We start from the raw sequence: 27,386 nt of genomic DNA, 5'->3' as shown, positions 1-27,386 counted from the left end.
CCTTCATAGACAAGATCAAGCAAGCAGAGCCTCTATGCAAGTTTAGCAAGCCATATTTCACATCCTTCAAAGGGGATGGAAACCTAGAGAGACACCTAAAGCACTGTTGAAGCATAATGATCCTTTATCGAAGCAATGACGATCTTATGTACAAGATATTTGCCACCATTCTACAAGGCGAGGCACAATATTGGTTTCACATCCTTCCACCACAATCTATCCAGAGTTTCAATAAACTTTCTTTGGTTTTTACCAAAGAAAATTCACTCTATCGCTCGATCAAGAAAAAGTCCAACCACTTGTTCAACATCAAGCAGAACCCAAAGGAGTCGCTTCGCAACTATATGAAGAGGTTCAAAATAGAGAAGGCAAAGATAGTTTAATGCAACGACTCGATAGTTAGTGCAGCCTTCCAAAAATGACTCACAGCAGACCAGCCGCTGTTCGAATAATTGATCATGAAAGAAGATTTTACTCTGGCAGACTCTTTCACTTTGGCAAAGAAGCATCCACTTTGGGACGAGGCTTGCCGATGCACATTCAAGGCAAATCCGAGTGATCTTGAATATGAAGTCCCCCATTACTCTGAAAGAGATTTAAGGCCTAACCAAACGAGCAGCTGCGTTCAATTATTTACCCTTGTGGTCCACTGATCAACGTAAGCCATTTTTTCGACTTAATAAAAAAAGAACAACAAGATGACGAGCGTGAGAAAGCATTCAATGACTTGAAGAAGTACCTGACATCACCTCCTTGCTATTTAAACTAGAAGCAGCGAATGACCTAATCACATGTTTGACGGTATCTAAAGCAACAATAAGCTCTACCTTCATACAAGAAGAGTTAGGGGATTGACTACCTATATTCCACAGTTCAAAAGCTCTCCTCGATATGGAAACTAGCTACTAGAAATTTGAAAGCTAACTTTGATGATTGTTGTTGCTACCCGGAAGCTCAAGTTATACCATCAAACGAACACAATCATCCTCATAACACATTATTTTGCCCAATCCAGACGTGTGATTATAAAGGCGCAGACACTGGCAGATGCAAAGTTTTCTAACAAACGCAACAACTCAACCCAAAAGGCGCGCCAAGGGTAAACAAACACTAAAAAGACACACTTGGAAGTAACTTTTATCTTCATCACCTAGAAGATTCTACATAGGACATGTACCGACAGTTGAGCACCACCTCCTGATGTGCATCACACAGCCCTAGCCGACCTTTGCTTTGTAATTCAGTTTTAGAATGGCCTAATACCAGTAGTTGAGCATCTCCTGCTGCGTGTAACATGGCTACAGCTCTACGTCTTCCTATTGCGTTTATCTTGCATCACGACTTTTGACCGAGAAGAGTTTTACTCCGTGGCTCATTGCCACACCGACTCAAGCTCTGCAGTTTCTCGGCTTGCTGATTATGTCAACAGCTCTTTAGACTTCAAAGTATTTAATGAGGGAGCAGAATACGAGGCTTTACCAACAGGCCTCCAAATGGCAAAAAACTTGGTGGTGAAAAAGCTCACAATTCATTTTGATTCCCAGCTAATCACTAGCCAGATTATTGGGGAGTACATAACAAAATATCAGAAGATGGGGCAATACCTAAAGAAGGTACGAAAATAACTTGAGGCGTTTCAGACTTGTACCCTCACTTAAGTTTCGCGAACAGACAACACACACACGGACGCGCTAGCTAGCCTAGGCTCTGCCCTTGACCACCAACTCAAATGCTCTATTCCAGTGGAATATCTAGACAAGCCGAGCATAAAAGCTGACCCAGTAGCCGAGGTGTCACAGGTTAGTATAATTCCAAACTGGCAAGATTCCATTATAGACTACCTGGTCAATGGCACACTCCCCATGGAAAGATTGGAGTCTAGAAAGCTCCAAACAATGGCAGCACGTTACTACATGTGGAAGGGCATTCTCATTCGAATATCTTACACTGGATCACATCTCCAATGCCTAATGCCTCCTGACAACATAAAGGTTCTAAGTTCAAGCCACAAAGGCGTTTGTAGAAATCACTCCAGAGGCCGATCCTTAGCACATAAGGCTCTTAAAGTAGACTAATATTGGCCTACTATGCATCAAGACGCTAAGAAGTTAGTCAAAAGTGCAACCGCTACCAACGCTACAAGCTGATACCAGCATTGTCTGCCAGTGAACTACAACCATAGATGAGTCCTTGGCCGTTCATGCAGTGGGCAATCAACTTGGTAAAACTAATGTCGCCCACTACTGGGGTCAGAGGCATGATGATCGTGGTAGCTGACTACTTCACTAAGTGGGTGGAAACAGAGCCCATGGTAACCACAACTCAGACGGACATAAAGCGCTCCATATAAAGGAACACCATTTGCTGATTTTGTATCCCTCAATCCATCGTCACAGACAATGACTCGCAATTTGTAAGCAAATATTTGGTGAAGTTCTTCCAGAAATATGGCATCAAGCAACACATGTCCACGCCGAGGTATCCCCAAGGCAATGGGCAGGCTGAAGCATCCAACAATACAATTCTCGACTGCCTTAAGAAATCCCTTTCCAACAAGAAAGGAAAATGGCCAGACGAACTTCCCGGATGCCTATGGGCGTATTGCGCATCCAAACGACGAGCAACTGACGAGACTCCTTTCTCTTTGGCATTTGGTTCAAAAGTAATCATTTATCCCAATGTCATCGTGGCAAGTATCAGTACTCTACTGCTAAGCATCGAGCATAACAAAAAGGAGATGGCCATAAACTTAGATATGGCAGAGGAGAAACGCAAGAAGGTTACCACCCGCATCGTAGCCTACTAGCAGCAGTTCCTCTCCAACTACAACAAAAGGGCCAAGATTCAACAGTTCTAACCTGGAGATCTAGTCCTAAGAAAAGCATTAATCACTGCCTACAACAAAGGCTCCAAAAAGATGGATCTTATATAGAAAAGTCCGAACAAGATCAGCAGAGTATGCGGCAAGGGTAGTTAAACCCTCGTCACCATGAACGACAAAGAGATCAAAAATCATTGGAACGCCTACAATCTGAGGAAGTACCATGCATGACCTCCCACTACATCAAAGCCCGAACACTCAAGCAGCTCTGCAAGTCGAAAATTATCCAGTTGTTATGCAGTTCCTACCTTACAGCTAAGTTTTCGTTCGTTTCACTCGTTTTTCAATAAAAAATTTAAAAGTATTTACAACTTGGCTTGGCTGCATGCTTACAATAACTGATCACTCCTGCACTTCAAAAGAAGACCAAACTCTTATTAGGGACTTATCACATAAGTTGTGCCCCATTGGGGACCAACCATACTCTTCAGTGCGAGAAGGTAAATCACTTCCCTGACACCCATATGAGTTTGCTCTACAATGTGGGAGGATAAACTATACACTCCGAATATCCAGACGTGGGTAAGTCGGGCTGCCCTGGTGTAACTATGTGCACGATGGCTTGCACCAAGATTCCTAGAAGTAGCCACAATGGTCTTTGTTCAAGGCTTAGCTAACTGAAGGATTTTGGGTCTCTTGGCCTAATTTGTGGGGAACTGAACCTCAAAGACGGAGAAGGACATTACGCAGCACACCCTATGAATGGCTACCCTAGAACCCTAATGCTACTATCAAGTGCACTAAGGTGGCCTACGGTTTCAAGAAGGTTGCCTACGACTTGCCCTTTGAGTAGTAAGTCGTGCTAAACTTAAACAGCCACACATTTTTTGTGAAAGGTTAAGCAGTTAGCGAGCATATACAAAGCTCTATCCATTGCTGACATGCTACGCAATCGATAAGCTTCACCTTTGCCAAGCACGGAATGATCGTCTAGATCTACACTAATTCCTAAAGTGTTGTGATACTTGTTATGTAACCCATGGAATTGGTTACATAAAAAGCAAGGACTTCTCTTGGACCTTTACTTACGAAATTCCATACAACCGCGTATTTTTGATATGAAAAGTTAGCGAATTTCATGACCAAAAAATCTTTAGTATGTTGTGATGCAGGCCACACAGTTCAAATGATTGAAGAAAGCCAAGGATAACAGCCAAGTGGTCACGCGGACTAGGAAAACAAAGAAAATCTTAAAGGCTACTTAAAAGACTATTCTTCAGTAGCTTGGACATCAGAATTTCCAACATTCAACAACAACGTTCACAACAACGACAACATCTAGAATTTCACCCCCAGATGCCCTAGCTTGGGCACCAACTTCTCCGACTACTTCAGCAATAAAAGCCTCAAAAGTAAAGGCAAGCAAGTCTTCTGGAGAAATAAAGGTCTCAAAGTCTTTCTCGCAAACTTAAAGTCAAATGACTTACCAAAGGGATAATCTACATAACCCAGCTTGTAGAAATCGGCCTGACTCTGAACAAGCAAAGTCTCAAGCCTAGACTTTTCATCCTTTAGCTGGTCATTCTCCTTGAGCAAACTAACACGGACACATTGCAGCTCATCCACTTCCTTCTTCAGATTTTCGTTGATTTTCAGTGCACCTTGGAGTTCCAACACTTAGGGTTTAAGCCTATGGACGACCTTCTTGAAGTGGATCACTTGATTATAAGCAGCAATTAATTCTTTATCTTTTGCATAAGCAGCAGAGTGAAGCTTAGAAAGTTCACATTCAAGATCTTGAATCTGAGGTATGTAACATCAAATCTCCTTCCCTGCACCTTCATACTTAACTTGGATAGTGTCAAGGCTAGTCTTCAAGTCAACGATCTCCTGGCGAGCGGTCTCAAGCTGCAAAGAAATGTGGGCAGAGATATTAGACCCCTTCAAAGCGATGAGCTCAAACTCTAACCTCTTGATCTTCTCGACAAAAGAATAAGCTTCAGCTTTGTTATTTCTTTGGCAACTTTGGTATCCTCTTGGTCAAGGAGCATAGACTCGACTGCCAGAATCATCGTTTTCTGCATCATAACAAGTAGAGCAGTTCTTTTATATTGAGTCATATGATTCACAAAGGTACTTGGGCAAATAACCCCTTTAACACTATCAACAAGCTTGGCACACGCGTCCATGTCTTCAAGCAGATCTGGCTTAAAAAATGTACAAATCTCAGCAACTTTCTAAAAATAGGCTTGGTGGATTTCTCACAACTACCCACGCGAGCAGTCTCTTCTTTCTCAACAGGTGAACCAGTCTAAGTAGCAAGAGGAACATGCCTTGTTGCCACTTTAGCAGTAGAGTCCACTTTATCACCCTTCATAATAGCAAGCCTCTCCGAAAATGAACCAAACTTAGCTCCCAACAGATGTCTTGGCACAAATTTCTACATTGGGGGCACAGCAGAACCTTTATGATGAGCAATTCTACCAGCAATTATACTAGCTACATTCGGCATAATAGGCGTAGTCGGCTCAGATCTAGCGGCCTCATATTTCTTCCCCTTGGAAGAAGTCAAGTCAATCACAAGCCTATCGGTAGCAGACGGACCCTCACGAGCAGGGAACGAAGTCTTCGGCTTCTTCTCAAATGCCATCTCTTGAGCAGGTGGGGAAGATCTTTTCGTTCCACCTTCATTCGCAGCAAGCTCCACGATAACGATTGGACGAGCTAATGCCTCAGTTTTGATCCACTTTATCTCCTATCTCGGGGGGCAGCCCACCTTTTTCTTGGCAAAAAGGACTAAGCAGCCAACGCCATTCACAATACTCAGCAGAGATACCTAAAGCAACATACACCTTATTCATATCTGGGGAAGTCTTGGAAGTTGAGCCGAATTCTGAATCTACATAAGCTAAAAAGGATAATTGAACTGAATTCTGAATCTATATAAGCAGAGGACGACAATCAACAAATCAGATATCAGCTCAGCAAAAGCACAAAGCAGCCTATAGACTAAGTAGTCAACTTACCGATGATGAAAATCGTCGGAATGCGCAGCTCAGGGAAGAATCAGACTCCCACTCTTCACTTATCTCCAAAGTCTCGTTGGCCCAGTTATGATATCCCTTGCTCGAATGATCGAAGAGCCTATGGTGGGATAGCAGCTACCCAACTCCGTCAATGTTGCCTATGTCAAAGAAGTACCAAAATTCGTTGACGGTCAGATCCAAGTCAAAGAATTAGCTTAGATTAAGGAATTCCACCATCACACGGACCACATTGAGAGAACACTAAGTGAGGGCACACTTCATGGAGCAAAGCACTTCTTGGAAGAAATGTGGCATGGGAAAATTAAACCTGAACTCGAAGTAGTAGGGGTGAAACTTGATGGCTCTCTAAGCCCTACCACATCGCTCACGACTGCTACCCTCTTTGACACGCTTCACACGCACCCTAGACGGAATAACGTGCCTATATGCTTCAAGAAAATCTTTGAATGAGTGATTGGAGCTAGTTTTGAAGTGAGCAGCCTTGAAGTTGTCCACTTTATCTAAAGACCCACCTTGGCGATACAATGGCAGCACTGGTAGCACACTATCATTACTCTTGTGGCTTGAAGAAGGCATACTCGAAGAAATTCTACAAAGATACAAGGAATAATCATTAGACGGCTGCACACAAAAAAAAAAAAAAAAAAAAAAAAAGGGTAAAAAACATCGAGCCCACAACCCAAGAATAGAAGCCAAAGGAGCCCAGCCTACGCTGGTTCCCATCTCTCCCTCTCGGCCTAACATGTCAGGCGACCTAGTGCACTAGGAGGCCTAGAGCGCCAGGCGCTGTCATTATCTAGGCCCAAAGTCCTTGCAGCCCAATCCAAAAGAAAAGGCTGACGCCCTTGCACCTCCCTTTCTCTTACCTTTCCTGCATGGGCCCAAGCCCAGCGGCCCAAAGATCAATGCCCCAGTGCCTTATAGCCTCGGCCCAAGCTAAGAAGTTCCTGACCCAAGCCTAGCCCCAACTTGCCTCTGCGGTCCATGTCGTTGCACAACCGCCACACCAAGCCACCCATGACAACAATGTCGTGGCCCTTCCCAGCAACTTTTTTACACATCCTTGACCCCCGTCGAGCCAAATTTCAAACCCCGAGGCTTTAAAAAATTACGTAGACAAGGAAAAATTAATTTTTTTTCTTACCTTGGTGCGGCGTGAAGATGAAGAAAGCAATGAAAGATGGTCCTTTGCATGGATAAGTGTAGAAGATTGCTAGGGGAGGGGTAACAGATATCCTCTAGCTTTCTCTCTCTTGTAGGGTAGAATAAAATGCTCTCTAAAGTTGATTTAATCATCTACTTAAGGTAGACTTAAATAGACTTTGGAAGTGATTTATTTCCCTTTCCTAGAAGGATCTAATTTCCAATTAATGTGGGAATCTACATCAAAATAGGAAACAATCTTATGTTTCCTAAAGTAAGGGAAGATCTCTACACCTGCTGCCTTTTCCTGTGAGCAACCTTGAAGGTGTGAGCATTTATGGAGCCATAAAAAATCAAGAAAATTAGGAAGATGACACATGAACTTTTGGGTGAAAAGGACAAAATTACCCTCGAGACACACTAGGATTCCCACGCACACGCAACGAACAATAACAGCTCAATTAAGGATGAGTCAAAGGTGATCAAACTAGTATTTATTTAAATCCCTCTCATCACTCCTCATCAAATCTTCACTCAAAAGGTAACTCTCAATTTTCCTATTCAATTTAGGATTAATTGTCAAATTAATTGCAATATATTATTTCTCTTAATATCTTGCAATTATACTCATAATTCCACCATATATGGCCGGTCCCTATTCTCCAAATAGGGCCGGCCACTCCCCTATAAATAGTCATGTTCTCCCACTAAAAAGCTAAGTCATTTATTACCCACAAACTCCTAAACACATTCTTTTTAGAATTCTAACTTTAGCATCGGAGATTCTTCCACCAAAGCCCATCCCCCATTCGTTATGGGCGTGTAAGGCTTTTGGCCTTAATCTTAGGTGTTACTATTTTGCAAGTGCATTTTCGTCAAATGAGAAGACGATAGAAATTTGCATCCACACTATTTGTGTTTAATTTTAAATAAAAAAAGTCAAATGATTTCTGACCGTACGATATACGATGAATGACTAAAAGGTAAGGATCCCTACAATCTCCATAATTTGAATCCGGATGGGATCCAAATCCTTTCAAATGCACTGCACACGCCACCATCTAGAAGTCATCATATTTTACAATAGGCGCATTTGGCGTGTCTGAATCAAACATTAAAAAACAATATCCCCTTCACATGTTGTGTAACATTTTCCAGGAAGCAGACTCACACCCATAGACTGATAGACAAAACATCTACGCACACATTATGAATACAAGTCTATAAATATGCATAACATTTTACCACCATTCCACAAACACAATTATCTACCTCCCAATCCATTTCTGAAGCGAAACCCTTAAAGGAAAAGGAAGAATATTGTTGATTTCTTATTTCCAAGTAAAAGAAAATAAAAATGGCTGAGAAAGTAGTAGCTGAGAAGTACCACCAGTTGGAACCAGCAACTGGGCACTCCGGAGGTGATCATGAAGCTTCAGCCACAACGCAATCTGAGGAGCTCAAACGCCAGAAGAGAATTAAGATGTACAAATACATTGGCATTTTCATCGTCTTTCAAATCGTAGTCATGAGCGTTTTTGGTATGACTGTGATGAAAGTTAAGTCTCCGAAAATCAGGTTGGGCAACATCTATGTCCTCAGTCTCAACTCCGTCCCAGCAGCACCTTCATTCGACATGAGCTTCGTAACCCAAATCAGAGTCAGGAACTTAAACTGGGGTACCTTTAAGTTTGATGCCGGCATGGCCACGTTTATGTACCAAGGTGTGCCTGTTGGGCAAGTTGCTATTCCGAATAGCAAAGTCCGAATGCGATCCACAAAAAAAATTGATGTTGTGGTGAGCGTGAATTCTGCGGCATTGCCGAGCAACTCCGCTCTTGGAAGTGAGTTGAGCAATGGGCTGCTGATGTTGAGCAGTCAAGCCAAGTTGAGTGGAAAGGTTACGTTGATGATGATCATGAAGAAAAACAAGTCTGCTGAAATGAGCTGCTCTATGGTGTTTAATTTGGCAGCAAAGTCTGTCCAAAATTTGGACTGTAACTGATAGAATATGGCTGTACCATGAGCCAACTTTATGTTTTTTGTTTTCAGATTTGTTTTGGTTTTTATTGGCATAATATTCACAAAATCTGTCATTACTTTCTTGATGTTCTGAATTTTTTTGAGTTGTGCCCGCATTACCAAGGAAGTTCTAAGTTCAAACTTAGTAAAACAATTGCTCGATAAAAATAAATAGAGTGTATATGTATTTGAAATGTGAACGTTATGTCACATATAACACTAAAAAATATAAAATAAATAAAAAGAAAGTAAAATGGCATAGCTACAGTTAGTGCCAAAGGGGAGTGTTTGAACTTAGAATTTGAGTCTTTAACATTGGGCAACCAATTGGGACTTGGACTTTCTTTCTTGTAGTTGTTGGCACTGGAGTTTGATTTTTCAGCTTTGAATATGATTTTTTCGATGTGTTGCTTCAAAAGTCAAAGTGAAGTGGTCAAGTTTTGTCATCGTATTGCACGCATGCCATATGAGATGAAAGTGATGGCATGTCAAAAAATGAAAGTCATGGAAATTGAATTTAGGTATCGATAATGTCGAAAATAAAACATCACACACAGTATAACTTGGGACACTCCTTAAGCCATACCTTGAAACTCTCGCAAGAATAGAAGCCCAGCCAAATGTTGCAGACGGACAAGTTCTCTTGTACCAGGTGTCTAACGAAATTTGGATCATTAATGGGCAAGTTCTCTAACAGAGGGAAAAAAAAAATTAATTGCAAATTTTTTACTAAGTATTAAGTAATGCCATTGTGGATTTTTTTTTTTTTTTATAATCAATTTATTACTGAATCACTATAACAAATTAAAAAATAATGAGTGCTAAGGTCATCTCCAAATGAAAGGGTTATATTTAGCACCTGTCTAGATTATAGCCATACAAGAAATTATTTTTTAATAAACAATGTTAGACTATATTTATATACCATCTCCAACTGAAGGATGCTATTTTTTTGCCCCCTCAATAATTTATTATTTTAATTAAGTTTGTTCTTTAATTTTATTGGTTAATTGAATTAAACTATCATATTAAAATAAGATTTCCGAACATATTTTGAGTGACACTTGTCACTAAATGAATAAGCCTTTGGACATATTTTGAATGTCACTTGAAGATGTGGCCATTTGTTGAAAAACATTAAAAGAAAGATTATTGGAAGAGATAAGAGACGGGTGTGTATGAAAAGAGTGTTTGAGGTGAATATAATGTGAGGAATTAAAATAAAATGAGGTAAAATAATATAGAAGAGTTAAAATGATGTGAGAAATTGTGTCGAAATGTCTTAGGTATTTATAGGAAAAAATTAGAAATTTTAATTTCATCTTAATAAAAATAAAAAATAAAAAATAAAAAAAAAAAATCTAGCTGGGTCCAACTGAAAGGGTTGACTGGCATGCTAAAGATGGCCAGCCCGCTGGCCTTATGGCTGGATTTTCGCCCGGTGTGTCCTAAGCATTTTTTGCCCAAACCTTCATTGGAGATGGATTTTGTGTCTAAAAGTGTTATCATTTGGCCTATATCCTTGTGGCCTGCTCGATTAGAGATGGCCTAAGTGAGCGAGAAAATATGACATTGTGTACATAGCGAGGCACCAGAAAGAAAATTCACAATTGGCATTAATTTTGTCAGAGTAATATTTATCTATTTCAGAAATACTGGCCACTTATGCATTTGTATCTTGTTTCGAGCCAGTTTGGCTTTTTATTATTCTTGTTGAGGATGTTCGTGTATTTATATACCTATTAATTTCAATTAATATAAGTATCGCTTGATAATAGTAAATAAATAAAATGCTTGTCGAGTGTTATAGCACTTAAGTGTTACAAGTAATATAGGTGGACGCGCAACATGATTGATATGTCTTAATTTTAAAATATAAATAAAAATAAATATATATTATAATTTTAATGAAATTGCACCATGTGACTATAATCCGAATACGCAAAAAAAAAAAAATAATAATAATAATAAATAAAAACTCTCCTTATGTCATGGCCAGAGTAGCAACCAACAAGGCGAAGACATAAAGAATAATAAAACAAGCGTCTTTTATGCATTGCATACAGCTTTATAATGAAATTCATTTTTTACTCACTTAATTATCAAATTGAATATAGGAAATAGTATCCAACAAAATAAGTAGCAACTAACAAGAAATAGTATCCAACAAAATAACTTAGCATTGAGAGAAAATACACAAAATATCTAACAATGGGTGAAATTTTATAAATGTATTTGTTTCTTTAGTAAAGAACCTATAAATAAAGCCACAAGTCAAAGCACCTTTCAATCGGATGCTGATGCAGTTGAAACCAGGTATATACTTACTCTATCCAGTGTTAAATTTGCACCATACAGATTTTATCCTCGATTTTTTAGAAACATTTAATTTGATTGGTAATTATTTAAGCTCTTTAAACTAGGGGTGGGCAAATGGGTCCTGGACCCGCGGGTCGAGGCGGATCCATGGGATTCGAGGCAGGTATGGGGTGGGTCTAAACATTATAAATACAAAACGGGGCGGGATGGGTCCAAGTAAATAATGGGGCAGGGCAGTTCTAGAAATTGGAGAAAACGGGCCCCCGACCTAGACCGTTGATTTCCTACCTTGATTAAATCTCTACCATCTATCACCCTCTTTCTCTCTCTTATTATTGTCTGAATTGTCTCGTCCCAAGACTCCCAATGTTCTCAGGCATAATTCACTCAACTTTCCCCTCTCTAGAATTCAAGCCTCAACCTCGAGGTCTCTATCCCGACTCCAACACAACATCTGCTCTCCTCAACACAACCACCACCATCTGTTCTCCTCAATGCCTACAGACTCTATCTCCCTCGAATTCCTAACTAGAGCACTCGCAAAAGGCAGTGACTTTCTCCTCCCTCGATCTCTCCTTATTAAATCTCTTTTCCTCTTTCGTCTCAGACCTCAATCTTGAGCCCAGGCTCTCATCTCCATCCATCGACTGTCTACACTTTCTCGTTCTCCCTCCCACCCGTAGTAACTAAGTTGACCTCAACTGTGTTGACATCACAATAGCCAGCCACCATCACCATCGTGGCATCCTCTCTTGACTCTCCACCGGTCCTCCCAATCACAAGTTTCGACCACCACCACATCATCCCCACCATCGAGTACACCACTATCATCCTGCAAATCCCAAGGTAATTTATGAATTAGGGTTTCTAATTTAGGAATTTAGGATTTTTACATAAGCTTTTCAATTGATTTAGGAATTATGTGGGTTTCTTATTTGGGAATTTAGGGTTTTTGGGGCTGTGATTTCATAATAAGTGCTTTTGGGAAAATTTGCTTCTGGGTATGTAAAATTTTGTTTTGATTCATCAACTGGTGTAATTTGTAATGGCAATGAGGGAGGTCTTGGATCCATGAGGAAGATGGCATCTCTCTGTTTCGATTTGTATGTCAGGGTCAGCAGCTTCAACCGAAGCTACTGGTGTGGCTGGGCTCAAGTACGAATTGCAAACTCAATGAGGTTGTCCTTTCTGTGGCTGACCAAAAAAAAAAAAAAAAGATATTGGACCCGTGGACCCGGCCCGTTTCAACCAATTTCAAACAAGCCGGGTTAGGTCCAGTTCCAAATTCTCAAAACCTATTACCCAACTCGGCCCGTCCCGTTACTATTTACAATGGGTAAGGTCCGGTTCATCTAAATTTGGGCCCGATCCAGCCTATGTCCATCCCTACCTGAAACCCTCAGCCATATTCACATAGTCAAGTCTTCAACAACATTCATTCTTCAAGTACCCAATACTTCTTGTTTGTATTTAGGGACAACAGCAACAACAATAATAAAGTCTTATCTTAATAAATGAGGTCGGTTTTATGTATTCTAGAATGCTATTATGCTCAGTTTTGCGCCAAGTCTTCATTTAGCTCAAAATACTCTCTTTTCTTAAAGTCTCTTTCTAAGGAGGGTGTAGTCAACTTAGAATTTAAAGAATTTTAATAGACTAATAGTACGTTTACGTAAGGGTAATCGGAATCAAGAAACGGAATTGAATTCCGATTACGGCATACTCTGGTGTTTACCAAATCTGAAGGAATCAAAATTTAGTGGGTCCCACACAAATTTTGGAGTCCAATTCCAATATTTGGCTGAATTGGATTCCCAAGTTAGGGAAGGTATTTGGATTCCGGGCAATCAGAATGCTAATTTTGTTCCCTTTATGCCCTCACTTACTTTCATTATTTCCAAGATTAACCTTTTAACCCTAGACTGCCATTTTCCTTAAAACGCAACTTCTTTCTCTCCTCTCAGCCACAGCTCTCGTCACAATTACGGATAGGTAAATCCCTACTTCTTCTGTGTTTTTATCTCTATGTTGAATTTTTTGCTTTGAACTACACGACTAAATGAGTTTCTAGATGAAGACTCTGACCTGTGATAGAAAATAAATGAAAGATTTTTCGCATCCTGCTGAATCTTTCATTGCTTCCTTCATTTCACTTCACTTGTTAGAGAGAAAGAGAGAAGCTGAGTTGATTCTTACCCACTAGTTCTTCTAAGTTTTTTACTAATTTCAATAAGTTGAAAACTTTGTTATTGGTTTTTGGATTTGTGAATTGGGTCTGATTTCAGTCCAACAAGTGAATGATTGCATAAGAATGTAACTGGAAAAAGTAAACATTCTCTGGAATCTGAGGCGAGAAAGGGAATATGTAGGTGCAGCATCACTGGTGTAGCATCAGTAGATGCAGCATCACTAATGCATCATCAGTAGGTACAGCATCACTGGTGCAGCATAAGTAGATGCAGCATCACAATAGGATGGCAAAATTATTTAATGCAACATCAGTACCTGCTGTTCTTCTCCATCACTGCCCAAACTTGGGTGGTCCTTGAAGATCCTTGTATTATGGCAAACTTAACTTTTCAATTGGGTTGTAGTAAAGTATTATGAATCCTTGAAGATCCTTGTATTATGGAAAACTTAACTTTTCACTCGAAACCGCACCGAACCGCACCGCGCCCACCCCTAGAGTCTGTCTGACGCCTTTGATTGAGGTCTGGGGAATATGGGTCATCAAAACAGGCAATTTGTCTTGTGCCTTTGGTTGAGGTCTACCCTGGAGGTTAGACGCTTGTGTTCAATTATAAAATGTTATAAATTACTAATTACTATCTCTGTCTTTAAAGACTTAATTGCTAAAATTTATTTTGCACCAGAGCTGAGCATTTTGTGCACTTTGATATCAACTGCATGTGTTATAAACTTCAGCTCTTTTGCAGATTGAAGATGTTTATGAGACTTTTTATGATACATGTGGACAATATTGGCCTTACATCAATCATTATAATCTCGTTGCAATCATTCTAATGCAAATCACTATGATTGGTCTTTTTGGACATCTATTGTTCTGTTGCATGTTCTAAATTTATGTAATTTACTTGAATTATTTGGTTGTTAGGAACTTATTGAGTACCTGTGATATGATGTTATGATGTTTGGGCAGGTTAGGAATATTTTGTTGACAATCTGATGTGTAGGCAAGTTATGAATATTTTGTTTATAATATGATGCCTAGGCAGGGTATGACTAGTTTGTTTAGGTTGGTTATGATGGTTAGATAGATGTACTTTGATGTAAAATATTAACTTAAATGAAGTTATTTCCTACTCTTTGTTTGTTCCTAATGTTTTTCCTTCATTTATTTACTATTATACAAAATTCACGCTAGCCCCAGTCCTTCGCAGCTTTGGAGTACCTGTTCTGAGACTCATTAGTGACAGACTTCTCCTCTATCATCTGGTTAACAACCGATAAACGATGGCTCACAAAACAACTCCAGTCATTGGAAGTATTACGTGAATCAGTAACTTCAAGAAACACTGAAATGTGGCATGGTGGCTAAGACTGCCCTGATACCACCAAAGATATGGAAAATTTTCATCAATTCACTCTCTGAAACACAAGCTGAATAGCTGTTATGTTGTCTAACACATTTATAAAATTGTATCATGCCACCATGTGGAATTTCAAACTGTTCATGACATACACAATCCTAAGAACAAAATGAGCATGCCTAAGCATAGCTCAAGTGACATCAAGCACAAAGAGCAGGTTATAAACAATATACGCAAATCATGGTGGCTTACACTATCTTGGCTAGCATTAATACATATTTGATTTGGGACAAGGGCATTTTAGTAATCATACTAGTTTATATTCCGATTCTGCTGAATTAGTAAATAGCTTTATGGAATTCTATTCCGATTCCAGAACATTTAAGTAAACAGTTTCAACAGGAATCCGATTTTGACTTCTCCTCATTCCAACTCCTCATCAATTCAATTCCTCCTCTTTTCATTACGGTTACGTAAACGCGCTATAAATGACACATTTTAAAGGATTTTAATAGACTCTACAATTTTATATGGACTTTGATAGATTTATATGGATTTCAATTATAGATTTTTATGGATTTGTATGGATTTTTTTCATGGATTTCTTAGGACTTTTATAATGTTAATCAACGTAGAGTCCACATATGAATTCATCTCAAATTTCTTCTCAATTACAAAACACTCCACCCACTTACCCAAACTCAATTCCCCATGTCCCCATACTCCCAAGAACTGTCGCCAAAGTTGTTTCATCAAGCTCAAATCCATCACCCCTCATTTCCCAAAACAATCCCACCGTATCTCTAGCACACTCCATCTTTCAATACCTATAAATCATGGAATTCTACAAAACCAAGTCCCTCTCAATAATTTAACCAAACGCTTTCCGTGTAAAAACCCACTCACCACACCTTACATGGTTAGTAATCAAAGAGTGACTCACTTGTCCATCCTTAATCAATGTCATCCATAGTTTGTATTGGATTGGAACAATAGCAAACACTCACAAGCTTTACTTTCAAGCTTACTTGCAAGGAAATGGGATTGTTCATCCTAGCAAATCCTTGATAATTCACTACACAGACTCTTGTGGACTTTTTTAAATCCTAATCGACTACCCAGAGATTTGGATGTATTCATTAAAATCCTAATTTGACTACACCATGATTTCAAAATCTTTTAAAATCTATTTGACTACACCCGGATTTTAAAGTCTATTAAAATATTATCAAGTGCTATCAAATCTTAATTTGACTACACTCCCATAAGTGTTTCACGGTCTTTCTTTAACCCTTTTGCTCTAAGCCTCAGTCTCACAATCAACTTTTCTACCCGGAGAATCTATAGGTATTTATTTCACATGTCCAAGCCATCTTAACCGATTTTCTCAAATCTTAGCTCCAATTTCAGCCAGCCCTACTTTACCTTAGATATCCTCTTTCTTAATCCTATCATTGCTCCTATACCCACACATCTAATGAAGCATTCTCCTCTCGGCTACACTCATTTTTTTGCATGTGTTGATACTTGGCCGCCTAACATTCCGTACCACAAAACGTTGATGGTCCTCTTGTAGTTCTATAAAAAAAATTATGTGAGCTTTAGTGGCATACAACGGTCAAAGAACACACTCGGTGCACTCTTCCACTTCATCCATCCAACTTGTATTTTATGGTTGTAATTTCCATCTAATTCTCTATTATTTTGCAAGATAGATGCAATATATATAATGAAAGCATTCACTCCATATACTCTATCTTGACGTACTTAGGTATACATTTAGATTCCAACACTACCTGCCAAAGGTTAAGCTTCACACTTACTCTTATTATTGTGTTTCATCTATCAAGGAATATCATCTTGAACATATCTTGTTATCTCATCCATTACCAATGCAAAAAAGGTAATGACTTCAAGTTGAGCCTTGGTGTAACCCTATGGTTTTGGGAAACCTATCAATTTGTCCTTCACGGGGCCGACCCTGGCCCAGTGCGAGCTAGACAACCGTCCAAGGCCCAAAAAAATTGGGACACCAAAATTATTAGAGTGATATTTTCATATATATTTTCATAAAAGTATAAATTTATAAAATTTGGTTAAATGACCAAGAAGTTTAACCATAATTAGTGGGTTTTATTGTTTAAAATTAACATGGAGGTCCTGGGTTCAAAACTCTATGTGTGTTTATTTACTTTCCAATTTTTACGAATATCATTTCATAAGAATATAAATTATAGATTTTGGTTAAATAATCAAGAAGTTTAACTAGAAATGATTGTTTATGATGTTTAAAATTAATGAGGATGTTTTGGGTTTGAAATGCTATGTGCATTTTTCTACTTTTCAATTTTTACAAATTTCTTTTTATAGAGAATAAATTTATAAAATTTGTTTAAATGATCAAGAAATTTAATAAGAAGTAGTGATTTCTGTTGTTTAAAATTAACGAGTGCTCCTGCGTTTGAAATGTTATGTACATTTTTATTCTTTCTATTTTTTACACTTTTTGTTTGGTTGTTAATTTCTTTTTAATTACTACCGAGCTGTCCTTAAACAATAATCCAATCATCAATAATGACATCAAATGGTTTACAAAATTTGGTATCTCTATCATTATTAGCCTTCAAGAAATTAATGTATGTATGCCTTACCAATACTAGGTTTAATTTAGTGTTCATTCATTGTTTTTACATATCAATAAATGACTCGGAAATATGATTATTTTTTTTAGTTCCATATTGACAAGGTTAGTAAATAAGAAAAAAAAAACACTTGAGGGTTTATATAAAAAAAGAAACACTTTAAAGATTTGAGAAATGCTAAGGAGACTCTTTCAAGGTGGGACCTTTCATGGACTCTCCATTACCTCATGTTTTTGGCACAATGTTTTATAGTGTTGGCACAGAAATTGCGCCAAAACCATAAGGTAGCGGAAAGTACATGGAAAGTCCCACTTTTGAGAGTCTCCTTAGCATTTCTCTAAAAGTTTAGATAGAAAGGAAACAAAACTCATCATCTATCTACTTTTAAGCCTAGGGTTTTTTGGGTCCCTTCTCTTAATATAAAATAAATTAGTTTTTCCTTATTTCTAAATTATTAAGTTTGAAATGTTTTTCTGAGTATAATTTTATCAAAGTCTTGTGTGTGAAAACAAATAATTTTTCTTATATGAAGTTGGACCACATTTTTTGGCATTGCCCTAGGCCTCTCTCAGGACCGGGCTTGGTCTTTCATGAGTTCTTACTACAACCCTTGCTCTATCATACATATTATTTATAACATATTATTTATTGCTCAGATATATGCTATTCGTATTCATTTCTTTCTAAAAATGTCCAAAGAATTTCTCTTGGGACAATAGTGTATTAAATTTTGAAAAAGAAAAATTTGCCAACACTAAAGTATATCACACAAACCAAACCATGTTCTCACCTGTGATACGGGGATTTAGTCATGCCAACGGATATAATCGAAGCTTCTGTTGATATTTTTTTGGTAAAATGAAGATTCATTTGATATTTAATTTGTTCTGAAAGCAAAACCCTAAATGGTGGTCCTCACCTAAAGTCATCGATCATCTAGAAGTCAAGAATTACCACCTTTGTCTTTGGAAGTACGCGTTTGGTGTCCGCAATAAAATACTAAAAATTTTAAATTCCTTTCCCATACCATACACGTTCTTGGAAATTCACTCCACCATATAACATATTAAAAATAGGTCCATACTCAAAAACTATATATAACACGCAACTCCTCCACCATTTCCACAAACAACTTCCCCCATTTTTCAGTTTCATCCAAGAAAACAAACCTACAAAAAACCAGAAAACCTTTCTTCCCACTTTCATATCAGAAAAGAAGAGGATATTAACATGGCTGAGAAAACCAACCAGGCCTATCCCTTGGCACCAGCAAATGGTTACACAAGAAGTGATGCAGAGTCTTTGCAATCAGCCGATGAGCTGAAACGCAAGAAGAGAACCAAGTTGGCCATTTATATTGGTATTTTCATTGTGTTTCAGATCTTGGTCATAACTGCGCTGAGTCTCACCGTCATGAAAGTTAAGACCCCTAAGGTCAGACTAGGCAACATCAACGTCCAAAACTTCAACTCTGCCCCTGCAACACCTTCATTCGACACTACATTTACAACCCAAATCAAAGTCAAGAATACAAATTTTGGCCCATACAAGTACGATGCTGCCATTGTCACGTTTTTGTACCAAGGTGTGACTGTTGGGCAAGTTTCTATTCCAAAAAGCAAGGCTGGAATGCTTTCTACCAAAAAAATTGATGTTGAGGTGAGCTTGAGTTCAAGTGCATTGAGCGGTACCAATCTTGGCAGTGAATTGAATAGTGGGGTATTGACACTCAACAGTGCAGCTAAGTTGACTGGAAAGGTTGAATTGATGCTTATCATGAAGAAGAAGAAGTCTTCCACCATGGACTGCACCATGGCATTTGATCTGTCATCGAAGACGCTCAAAAGTTTAAAATGCAAATGAAAACAACCAAGATTATTTCTTTGTATTCATGTTAAATATTTTCTGGAAATTTATTTTATTTTTGTTGGTATTGTTTTTATTTCAAAGTTGAACTGCTTGCTCTTTTTTTTCCCCTTTTTTATGTGAACGTGATGCCATGATGATATAAGATTCAAATATCTAATAGTGTGTAAAAACCAACAGATACTCCAACTTGCAGTCTGTGAATAAGACTATAAAAAAAAAGTTGATGAAGTTGTCAAAATATTTATTCGAGAGATGACAGTGACCCCCTAATTTCCTCAAGCCAATGTTTGTATTACAGGCCAACTTTAGTTGACTATAATTAAACACATAAAATGAACTTGTCAAATATATCTCAGGAGAGGACAAGGCATAGGCTGTGCTCATGTAGCTGTTGAGTACATATTATGCATGCGGTCTTTATTTTGTCCAACTAAAAACGCCTCCCATGTCATATATGCTCTTGTCTCTGGATGATATAGTTATGCTCTTCTTATCAAAATATCTAGCATATAATAGGGTGGCACGATCCATATTCTTTTTCACCTTTCATATATCCCTCTTAATTTTTATCCTTTGATCCGTTTTCAATTCATTTGATTCGACAGTTGAAATTGACAGAAATATGTGAAAGACAAAAAAAAGTGTGTGAATAGCACCACTCCTATTATAATCTGATTTTAATTTGACACGAAGATCAAGAATTCTTTTATTAGTCGACAATATAACATATTAAATTATTTGGCAATAAAATTCTACTCTACTATGAAATTTTTCAAACCTAAGAAGCAAGAAGATGAGATGCCTTAAATTGCTGGGATCCTGAACGATTCGCACCCAGCCAATGTACGGTATTTTATTAGTTTATGTGAAACATGTGGGCTGCTGGAAATAATGAGTTTCCTATTTTAATAGTTTGCTTATAAAGTGGAGAATAGGAGAAGCCAAGTATCTGTATCGTCTTTCGTTCATGAAAAATAAACTAAAATATAGTAAAATAATTAAAGACCAAAGCATATTTAATTTTTTATTCGATCCTCAACATAGCTTTATTCCGAAGTTTTGATTGGATGGTATATAGTTAATTATTCTATAGTTGTGCATGATTAGGTGGGTTAGGAATAGGAAGGGCAACATGTGTGTTTACTATTGCATATATATATAATGAAGAGGCCTGAAGCAGACCCACTCCATGCGATAAATACAATGTAGAACATACCTGATGCATTCATGCGTCTGTGCTTGTTTTGGTTAGTTGTTGCATAAGAATTAAAAAGAACCTTAAATTCAGACCAAAAAGTAAGGTAAATTTAGATTAAATACCAAGTTGGACATAGGATTTAAGAAAATGTATCATGTTTAAGGAAAATAAGTTCAATTACATATTTCAGGATAGGCCACAAACTTTATTGCAAGGTGGTCTATTACTAAATAAAAGATATGGCAAACTACCATTTTGTCCCACGCTTATTACTTTTAAAACTTTATAAGGTTCGATAGAGTCGAAGTTGACTTGAGTTTTAGAGTTTTAGTAGGTCCATCAAGGTTTGGGGTTGATCATTTTAGATTTAAGATTTTAGAATGTCATTGGGGGATTTTAAGTCATCTTCAACCGAAAGAGCTATGTTTAGTCTTTGTCCAGATTATAACTCTGCAAGAAATTATTTTTTTAATAAAAAGTACCAGATCATATTTATATACAATCTCTAACCGAATGAGCTATTTTTTAACTCCCTCAATAATTTATTATTTAACTTTATTGGTTAATTAAATTAAACTACTATATTAAAATAAAACTTTCAAACGTATTTTAAGTGTCACTTATCGATAAATGAATAAGATTTTGAAAAGTCTTAAAAAGAAACAAGCAAATAGAACCCTTATTCACCGTTGTCTCGGCGAAAAAAAGCACGATCAAACGTTTTTGTTGTGATAATCATAGAGATCATCAGCAAGCGGTTTCATCGAATTTCCTGATGAATACAATTTTCATAGCAAAACTTGGATTTACAAGTAAAGTAGCAAATAACCCAGTTTCCAAACGAGTACCAAAATGTCATATTTCTTTGAGACATTTCGTCTAACACTGGGCGGTCATCCTATGCTTAACGGGCAATTATACGAGCAACAAAAGCTCAACCAAGTAGAGGAAAACTCGAAATTACTTGCAGCAAATTTGATAACCACTTTAAATTCTCTCTCCCTCCTACAAGAAGAACAGAATGATGATCATATCCATACAGGTAAGAAGACTGTCGACAGAAACTATGTACAAACAAAACCAACAAATCACCTGAAGTTAATACAAATGGGAGCTACTTGTCATAGGTGAGCTATTTGTTGGTTTTTATATGGAAGCCAAATCAGGTGGGAATATGAGAAAAATGAAAAAAACCAAAGCTAATTAATTCCAAAAACAACAATCCACAACGAAAGTGAAATACTTGGGGAGCTGAAAATACCAAAACCCACCTAATCCAAAAACATAAGTAAAACCCCAATTATAAACCTGAGTTAAACCTTCAATCAAACTCTAAATTAAACTATTAATAATACCCAAATTAAGTTATCAATCAGGAAAGATAAAAATGCAGAGAGACGGGTTTAACAGGTTTACCTGGTGTGAGCGAGCGAGCGGTGCTGCGACTGTGAGAGGCTGAGAGGAGATGGGGCCGAAGAAGGTGAATTTGTGGAATCGGAAATGGAGGAGAGAATGAAAAGAGAGAAATGGAGGAGATGGGGCTGCACGTGGGTAGAGCCCGCCATATTGGGCCTGGGGCTACCGGGCTTGCTAAGTGTAGCCACCCTTCGGCCAGTTAGCCCGAATCTTTTCGGCCAGATTTATTTTAGGCCTGCTGTTGGAGACGGTTTTGGGTCTTTTTGGGACTATGTTTTGGCCTATGGATCTTTAACCGGCTCGGTTGGAGATGACCTTAAGTTACACATTTTTTCATTTTAACTAATTGAATAGTTTGAGTTTTCAATTAGTACCTAAACTAAAAATGTGTTAACCAAATAATTAATACTACAGTAAAAAAATGGTATTCCTCTTCACTTAATGAGAAGTTATGATGAGTTCGATTCATATAGATGGTGATGACGTATTATATTGTATTTAGTATGATACATTTCTAAGTTGTTGGCCCATTGTGTGATCCAGCCCAATCCCCCTCCTCTTAGAGTATTATCCTCCTCTCTTTAGAGTGATTCCCTCCCAAAGAACAACTACTTTTTAGTCTCTTGGAGTGTGGAAAAAACACAATGACAAATCTCATGTATCATGCAGCAATCTAAATGACTTATATCTCGTGAACATTGTGTTAATTTCTCTTAAGTGTAACTATCTCGGTTCGCACCCTAATGAGTCTAAAAGAACGTCCACTGAAGGGACATTACTGCGAGCTCTTAGGGATCAGCTTTTTATTTTGTAATAAGTAGCAAGACCACTTTACAAAAACATAACGAGCAAAACTTGAATAAGTTTTCCATCATTGCATTGTTCAAAACTTAATCAGAGAAATTATGTCACTATAATAGTTTTTAAGCAACATTCATTCAAGCATCCTCTTAGTAGGAAGCTAGTTTGCATTGATCTGCAGAAGAATGGAGTGAAATACTAATTATGATTATCAGCACACTTGTAAACATGCACACGTATTACAACAGATTTGCACAGAAAACAAGTCCAAATCATCTGAACCACATATCAGCACAGAAAGCATGCACAATGTTACGAAAACCAGACCAGTTGAGAATAGATTGGACAGTAGAGAGAGGCTGCCCAATCAAGCATTAACAGGAAAATTGAGTATCAAGTTGCACAAACCTGCTTTGTATTAAGATGGAATGAACAGCAGAACATTAACGGAGTGAAATGTCTTTCGAGAGACAGCAATATTTAGTGATGAATTAGCCAAATAAGCCAACGAGCCGATCGATTAGCCCTTTTGAATGATTACTCACATATTGTTGTAGACCTCATTCATTTTACTACTCTCTTTACGCCTTGAATGAATTGCAAACATGGTTATGGGTTTTCATTTTCTAAGTAAGTGTAAAGATAAAGGGCTCGTTTGGATGTGCTTTTAAAATGACTGAAAGCACTTTTAGAGAAAATATTTTTGGGTTCCAAAAGCACTTAAAGTGTTTTCTGCAAGAAGTACCAGTAATGTGCTTCTTCTAGGAAACACTTTAAGTGCTTTTTCATGATTTATTTGTTTTTTTATTAAAGATTGGTTCTAAAAACATTTTCATCAAAAGCGCTTTTAGTATTTTAAAAGCACATCCAAATGAGCTCAAATTTACTTATCGAATTAAATTTGTGAGGGTAGTTTAGATAGTAAATTTGGGTTTAAAAAGACATTGATAGTATAATTAAAATAAAAAATAAATAAAAATAAATAAATAAATAAATAAATAAATAACTTTTTAGCCAACATGGTCTTTGAGTGGCATAACTTTTCAATTTGGTTATTGAGATTTGAAATCAATAGAAGTGGTCTATGGGTTTGTCCACCATCAATCAATCATTTTAGCTCTTCCGTGGAAAATTATGTTAAAGGATTAGAATGATTTGATGGTGGACAAACTTAATGACTTCTATCGATTTCAAATTTCAAGAACTAAATTGAGGAGTTATGTCAATCTCAGATATCATTTTAGTTAAAAATCCTAAAATATGGGGGTAAATAATAAATTGGGTGTAGAAAAAGATTATATTGGTTCAAATAAAATTTGATGGGGATATCTAGTCAAAGGACTATAATCAATATGCAATCTTAAACCAAGTTTTGATTACATTTTAATCTTATTCAAAAATGAAAGTTTATAAACCCCATAAATATAGTAATTGTAAAGATGAATATGAGTAGTTTTTTTTGTTTTTTTTTTCCCCAGACGAAACTATGAGGTCGTTTGGGAAGTGCCTTTAAATACTGAAAGTACTTTTATAAAAAAAATATTTTTGAAACCAATCCTTAGTAAAAATGCAAATTAATCATAAAAAAGAACTGCAAGTGCTTTCTAAAAACGCTTTCAGTAATTTAAAAACATTTTCTAAACGAGCCTCATGAATAGTTAGTGTATGCAACATTTGTTTTTTTAGCTTTTAGTGCTAACTAGAAAGAAAGGGAGACAGGAAGGTTCTCAGCTGGAATGTGTCTTTTGCCAATTTTCTTTTGGTTCACGTAGAAGTGGTATTGTTATGAGCACACCGTTTATCCTCCTTTGAATCATTCTTCTTTTCTGAGGAAACCTGTTCTTTATAAAAAAAAATTCAAAATAAACTAATTGTTTATTGCCTGTAACAACGATAATTTCTCCTGGAGACGATTTGGTAAACAACAACGTGCGATTTGAACTTTTGAAGGACATGAGCAGTTGTGGATTCTTACATCAGTATGTACGGCTTATTCAAATTTCTGAGGCATGCATGCTCTTTGTCATTTTTTATTTTAGTATGATTGAATATTTAAGGACCTATTTGGACCAGAAGAAGTCGCAACTCTAAAATAAATGACATTCTGACTAAAACTTTGTACTCTGGAAGATCAAATAAGTGATGAAACAAAAACAAAAAAGGTGAATTCCCAGATTTATCGATGACCGTTACTGACCTCGTCAAGAAAGCACTGCGTGGTGCCCTAAGAATTCCACTTGTGAACTATTATTTCACAAAAATGAAAATTATAAAGATATCTAGAGGTTTCTGGACCTACTGTGAATGCTGTTTATTATATAGCTAAGGTTAAATTACTTTTTTTTGATCCTTCCTGTTTGGATATATTTCATTAATACAGCCCTAAAATTTTAGATACGTACTTTTCTAATTTGTCCAATTCAATGACAATGACTTGAGCTTGTGAATTACTTCGATTAAACTAGCTACAATGCTATGTTCCTTAAGTCCAAGATTTAAAACGATGACTTTCAAATCACTAAGTAGTGTGCCATGGAGAAGAAATTGGAGAGTTTAATGTCCATCTTATATATTTTTAGTTTTTAATTTTTATTTTTTTATAAGAAATATAGTTGAAATATGATGGAGAAAAGAGGGATGACCAAAGGTACATGAAAGTATGCACAAATGAAACTGAAAACTCCTTTTAATAGGTTTTCTTTTCTAGTTTTTCTTTCTTACATTCGTATTCGATCTTTTTCCACACGTTCCCTAGCTTCATATATCCTTCATTCTTCACATCTTCATACACATTACCTCCATCTTTATGTGTGTAAATTAAACACTTCACATGTACCACAGATCGCGCTAAATTTGTTGGCATAAGTACCATATTGTTAGGAAACATCACTCTAAAATTTTCTCTCTTAGGGTTATACTCGAGAAAAGTACCATATTGTTAGAACAATTAGTAGACTACTTATACTCGAGAAAAATGGGCTAGAGTGCAACCTCACCTAAAATACAAGGACTAAAGCTATAAAATAAAATCCCACAATCAAGAGCTGACACGGATGTAGGCCATGACTGACCAATTCTTATCCCCTAAGCTTCAAATTTTAAACATGACCAACCATTCACTCCCACTCAATATAAACCCCCGTCATTAACCAAAACTCTAATTAAATCCAGCACACCTTTACAATTTTCTACAATATTTTTCTAAAGCCCCCAAAACAATGGCAGATCAAGAAAGCCAAATCTGGCCATTAGCACCATCCAGATTACACCGCAGAAGCGATGAAGAAAACCCCACTTTCAAAGCCATACGAAGAGAAAGAAGCAACAAATGTTTCGTCTACGTCTTCGCAGGCATCGTCCTTCAAAGCATAGTCATCCTTGTCTTTGCTTTGGTTGTTCTTCGTGTCAAATCCCCCGGTTTCAATCTCAGCTCTGTCCAGATCAAAACTCTGAAGTCCACATCTTCTCCAGCAGCTTCGTTCAACGCAACGTTATCTACTGAGATGGCGATAAAGAACAAAAACTTTGGGCGGTACAAGTTTGAGGGGAGTAGCGCGAGCTTGTGGTACGGAGAGTTCAAAGTCGGCGAAGCTAAATTTGCAAATGGAAGCGTGAAAGCGAGAGGGACTCGGAAGGTGAACGTGAGTATTGAAGTGAGGTCTAATAGGCTGCCTAAGGATGTTCAAAATGGTGGTTTAGGGAGTGAGATTAATTCTGGATATTTGAACATTAGCAGCTATGCAAAGATTAGTGGGAGAGTGCATCTGATGAATATCATGAAGAAGAGGAAGACTATTGATATGAATTGCACCATGGTTCTTGTTTTGAAGAATAAGACAGTTAAGGATTTAGTATGCAAATAATGATTATTTTAGGTAGTGTTTTTGTTAATGATATTGGTATAGTTTGTATTTTGGGATTTACTTTACAGATCTAGTTTCTAGAAATTCAATCATTAATTTGTTAATTTGCTTGCTTAATACTTGATCCAAATTTGTATGTTGTAATAGATATATATATATATATAATACGCTTCATCTTTCATAAAAAGTTTGTGTCATTTTTTGTTCGCATATTTAAATTGCTAGTGATTGTAACACTCACCTTTCATTTTTTTGCACTTGTCATATGAGTGCAAAAACATCGAAAAATACTCAATTTGCGTGCAAATGGCTAAAAAATTAGTGACAAAATTCCTATCCATTTCAATTATAAGATTTGAGATTTCTTTATGACCAGGTTTTTCTCTTCTGTCCACTTGATGACAGCTGTGTTTCACCAAAAAAATGGGAGATATATATAAATGCTAGCATATAGTGCCATAAGGAAGCTTTTTAGTAAGATTAATACTTGAATCCATAACTTTGCTCAGTCAATACTTCGAATACATGCTAGAAAACGAAAGGAGAAAGACGTCCTTTTCTTTTGGCCAGGAATTCGGAACGCATACGTCTTGGCTTAAAAAAAACAGACGCCAAGTGAATCGATTCCTCAACTGTCGGCAGCCCAATGGCGTGCTTCTGTGTAGAGAAATGGGAAATCTCGTACTTGATTATA

General features: G+C 37.2%; 4 protein-coding genes, 1 long non-coding RNA gene and 1 pseudogene across 5 annotated transcripts; 4 read left to right on the top strand and 2 right to left on the bottom strand.

Annotated features, from left to right (window-relative positions):
- Positions 1-2,464: 2,464 nt before the first annotated feature.
- On the top strand, positions 2,465-2,806 carry LOC148691212 (uncharacterized). The gene has a single exon (XM_088683947.1). It carries the CDS (start codon positions 2,465-2,467, stop codon positions 2,804-2,806), a length of 342 nt encoding a protein of 113 aa, XP_088540073.1.
- A 1,096-nt stretch (positions 2,807-3,902) lies between these two features.
- Positions 3,903-9,119, top strand: LOC137713951 (late embryogenesis abundant protein At1g64065-like). The gene has a single exon (XM_088683784.1). It carries the CDS (start codon positions 8,369-8,371, stop codon positions 9,014-9,016), a length of 648 nt encoding a protein of 215 aa, XP_088539910.1. The 5' UTR covers positions 3,903-8,368; the 3' UTR covers positions 9,017-9,119.
- On the bottom strand, positions 4,113-5,010 carry LOC148691211 (uncharacterized; annotated as a pseudogene).
- A 9,538-nt stretch (positions 9,120-18,657) lies between the features above and the next one.
- LOC137713822 (late embryogenesis abundant protein At1g64065-like) lies at positions 18,658-19,478 on the top strand. The gene has a single exon (XM_068453178.2). It carries the CDS (start codon positions 18,776-18,778, stop codon positions 19,406-19,408), a length of 633 nt encoding a protein of 210 aa, XP_068309279.2. The 5' UTR covers positions 18,658-18,775; the 3' UTR covers positions 19,409-19,478.
- A 1,892-nt stretch (positions 19,479-21,370) lies between these two features.
- On the bottom strand, positions 21,371-22,135 carry LOC148691210 (uncharacterized). Its single transcript, XR_015955997.1, has 2 exons — positions 22,029-22,135; positions 21,371-21,617 (listed from the first exon to the last, which is right to left on the bottom strand). It is a non-coding gene; the product is annotated as an uncharacterized LOC148691210 (long non-coding RNA).
- A 3,813-nt stretch (positions 22,136-25,948) lies between these two features.
- LOC137711874 (late embryogenesis abundant protein At1g64065) lies at positions 25,949-26,809 on the top strand. Its single transcript, XM_068451031.2, has one exon. It carries the CDS (start codon positions 26,048-26,050, stop codon positions 26,690-26,692), a length of 645 nt encoding a protein of 214 aa, XP_068307132.1. The 5' UTR covers positions 25,949-26,047; the 3' UTR covers positions 26,693-26,809.
- Positions 26,810-27,386: the final 577 nt, after the last annotated feature.

The sequence above is a fragment of the Pyrus communis genome, chromosome 14, assembly GCF_041283825.1.
Source record: "Pyrus communis isolate YQ-2024b chromosome 14, ASM4128382v1, whole genome shotgun sequence".
Taxonomy (NCBI): Eukaryota; Viridiplantae; Streptophyta; class Magnoliopsida; order Rosales; family Rosaceae; genus Pyrus; species Pyrus communis.
This window is presented reverse-complemented; position numbering and strand designations above follow the sequence as displayed.

Excerpts from the sequence above, each read along its gene's own strand:
- LOC137713822 (XM_068453178.2), top strand. The coding sequence starts at position 18,776 with ATGGCTGAGAAAACCAACCAGGCCTATCCCTTGGCACCAGCAAATGGT.
- LOC137713951 (XM_088683784.1), top strand. The coding sequence starts at position 8,369 with ATGGCTGAGAAAGTAGTAGCTGAGAAGTACCACCAGTTGGAACCAGCA.
- LOC137711874 (XM_068451031.2), top strand. The coding sequence starts at position 26,048 with ATGGCAGATCAAGAAAGCCAAATCTGGCCATTAGCACCATCCAGATTA.
- LOC148691212 (XM_088683947.1), top strand. The coding sequence starts at position 2,465 with ATGTCCACGCCGAGGTATCCCCAAGGCAATGGGCAGGCTGAAGCATCC.